General features: G+C 42.2%; 1 gene segment (V, D, J or C); it reads right to left on the minus strand.

Annotated features, from left to right (window-relative positions):
• Positions 1–210: 210 nt before the first annotated feature.
• Positions 211–791, minus strand: LOC108802513. The segment is given in 2 exon segments: positions 211–563; positions 647–791. Coding segments are annotated over 2 exon segments (396 nt in total).
• Positions 792–3,416: the final 2,625 nt, after the last annotated feature.

Below are 3,416 nucleotides of genomic sequence, written 5' to 3' on the forward strand. Positions count from 1 at the left end.
GACATCACATTCTTTGCGCTCTTCTTTACACTAGAATGAATGTACCGGAAGTAAATTTGTTGTTATTCTAGTCATGAAAGGTAAATGAATGGTCACTAGGGAATGGCTTTATATATTAGATGGAAGAAACAACACTCTGTATTTTGTGTATACTCGATATACTGAAATATTACTGAGGATATACTACAGCCAGGTGGTAATAGGAAATCATTACAGATGGATGTTTTTGTATGACAGGAGCCATCCTTGGATCACTGTGTATCTAGCACAGTAATATGTGGCCGTGTCTTCCACTTTCAGATTGTCTATTTGTAGATATGCTGTGTTTATGGACTTATCAGATGTTATTGTGAATCTTCCCTGGTGTGAAGATGAATAATCTGTATCTCCATCAGCAGGATCAATCCTCCCAATCCATGTCAGTCCTCTCCCTGGGACTTGTTGAACCCAGCTTATATAGTAGTTGCTGAATGTATATCCAGATCCTACACAGGACATCTTCACACTCTCTCCAGGCTTTTTTATTTCTGATGAGGACTGAGTAAGTGTTTGTGACATGACTCCTGTAACCAAGAAAAAACATCATCCTAAATAGGATTATCGCATCAGAACTGATTACTGCTTTTTTGTTTGTTCCCAGACTTACCAAGAAATGAAGACAGACACAAAAGACAAGAGAACAGAAACATGATGTCTTATTGGTTTTAGATGATCTGTGTGTTCTGAGAGGACACCAAGAGCTCACTTTTCTACCTGGCAGGATGAGACAGGAAGCAGAGATGAAATTTGCATGATGGGCTGGAAGCTATAAAAGGCTGAACATCCTATTGTACCTAGAATGAGGTTCAGTTTACTATAGCTTTTGTTTCCTGTTTAAGTCTGTATTTATGTTTATACATGTGTTATTAGCACCGTATGTATATTTACTGTACATCTTACCATAAGCATAGGATATAATAAACACCATTGAAGTGATGGAGAAAGTACATAATATAAAGCAACAAAAATGCTTATCACATCCTGTATGTATCTAAAACTCAAATAAATTAGATTTCTCTAGTTGATTTACCAGACCTACCCAGCTTCCAGTTCAGTAGGAGTGTGCTGGACCTCTGGAGAGAGACCACTGCTTCCACATGAAAAGCAATGGCTCCACTTTGCAGCTGCTGGCAGAGGACAGGCTTTTCTACTCAGGCTTTAGCTGTTTTACAAAAAATTAAATGTAACACACTGAATACCTTTTTGTTATGTATTATATGACACCTCAGTTTTGTCTTAAGTTTAATACATGCACATGAAAAAAATCAGTTAAAGCTACTGTGCATTAATTTAAAAATAATACATTAGACACATTTTTTATACAAATAGCATAGGTAGCAGAATCTGTATTGGTACAAGTCTTGTGTCATCTCTTACACAGCAGTGCACATACTGGAAGAGAGATGTGCCGACAGGGAACATGCTAACAGACGAAGAGAGAAGAGTGAGCACAGATAGATTAGATTTACTAATGCAGTAGAGCCTTCACTTTGCAAGGTTGTTTAGTCAGCAAATTAGGCCAGTCTGTGTTCCCTTTGAATGCACACTCATATGCAAGAGATATTTAAAAACAGGACTTCATGATTGGTCAATTAAAGTGACCATAGCTTCACCTTATTCACTATGCACAGTGAACATTTGCTAACTGAGCAGTCTTACCTCCTTTATTAACCTCTTGCCGTCCGCCCGTAGTAAACGGACGGAACCTCTGAGGGCGGCAGGAGGAGGAGGACGGGAGATCAGCTCCTTGCTGATCCCCGTCCGGGCTGTGAATGCAGAAGTGATGTGTGTTACATCACTTCCGCATTCACCTGTCAGTCATCTGGAGAGAGAAGAAGCTGATAAAGCAGATCTCTGCTATGCTTTTACGCGCCTATAAACGTAAATACGCGTCCGGTGCCCCAGCGCGCAAAAATTACAATTGCGCTACACATGTTACATATCGCCGCGAACGTCGCAGTGAGAGCAATCATTTTAGGGCCATCAATCACTGATAACACTAAACTGATGAGCAAATCAGGGCCAATTTTGGGTATTATCGTTTTTTGAGGTTTCGCGATCAGTTAAAGTACCGCAGCGCTGAATACTGAAAAATGGCCTGGATGGGAAGGAGGTTTAACACCGCGGATGTCAACTGGTTAAATCAACCCCAGTGACTTATCAGAGTGCTGGTACTGCTTCCATGTTCAATCCAACATTCTGGATGTTTCATGACATTCTTCTCAAGCATACAGTATATAATATACAGTATCATGGTGCTGTATGTGTATAACTTTGTTTTCTCTGAGAGAATGGTGCCAAGAGAATGACATGAAGGACTTCAGTATTTCTGCTGTGAACTTTCAGGATGAATTTACAGTTCCTTCAGCTACAGAGGTCATTGAGGGGTTTGTTTTAATGCTCATATGCTGCATGTTAAAGTGACACTAAGCTCAGGAGTTAAACCTTAAAAATACATTGAGGTCCCTGTGTGTGTTGTAAAGTAGCCACTGCTCCAAGCTCACTTCTGTGATGGACTATAATCTCAGGTTTAGTTTACTAATTTGTATTGAGAGTAGTATTCCATCACAGGAGAGAGCTTGGAGTGATGGCTACTTTACAACACACACAGGCTGCTCAAAGAGAAGGAAACAAGAGCATTCTGGGAATTCAAGTTCTATTTTAGAACAGAGGAGAAAGAATACACTACCAACCTAAGCATGTGTATGGAGGAAAGCGCCCAAATTCCCTGTAGGCAGCATAAAGTATGGATGGACTTATTTTGCTTTGTATTTGTAAGCCGACGCTATATTTACATGTTTTTTATGCTGATTGTTAATAAAGCATCTAGATATCACTCGGTCTGGCTTATTGCAGAATAGCGGGTTTACCTGCCATGTCAAGCTGTACACAGGGCAACATATAGCAGGGACAGAACACACCTCTGAACACTGTTCAAAATTACACACCAACACATGCATTTATTATGCTGGATTTTTCTGTCAGCTTCAGGCTGAACACCAGTGTAGATAGGAGTGTTTAACCCCCCTGCCGTCCACCCATCGTAAAATTACAGGCGGACGGTGGATCCTTCCCGGCGGGGTCACGTAAATGTACTTCCGTGCGCGCCCCCTAGCAGGCGCGCAACAGCAGAACCCCACATTGTGGGCTTTTTAGCGCAGAGGGGCGGCAGCGGTGTCTTTGTGGGGAAGTTCCGCCCGTCGGGCGGTAAGTTGCCCTCTCTACATTTAGTCCTGCTTTGCACAAGCAGGGCTAAATGTAGAGTGAGGAAGCCGATTGTTTGTTTACATGTGAACTCGGCGATGCCGCCGAGATCACATGTAAACAGTCTGCAGCCTCCTCCCCTCCCCTCCCCCCCCCCCCTGGGTCCGTCCCCC

This window comes from Nanorana parkeri, unplaced genomic scaffold, assembly GCF_000935625.1.
Source record: "Nanorana parkeri isolate BGI_ZX_2015 unplaced genomic scaffold, ASM93562v1 scaffold2909, whole genome shotgun sequence".
NCBI classification, from domain to species: Eukaryota; Metazoa; Chordata; class Amphibia; order Anura; family Dicroglossidae; genus Nanorana; species Nanorana parkeri.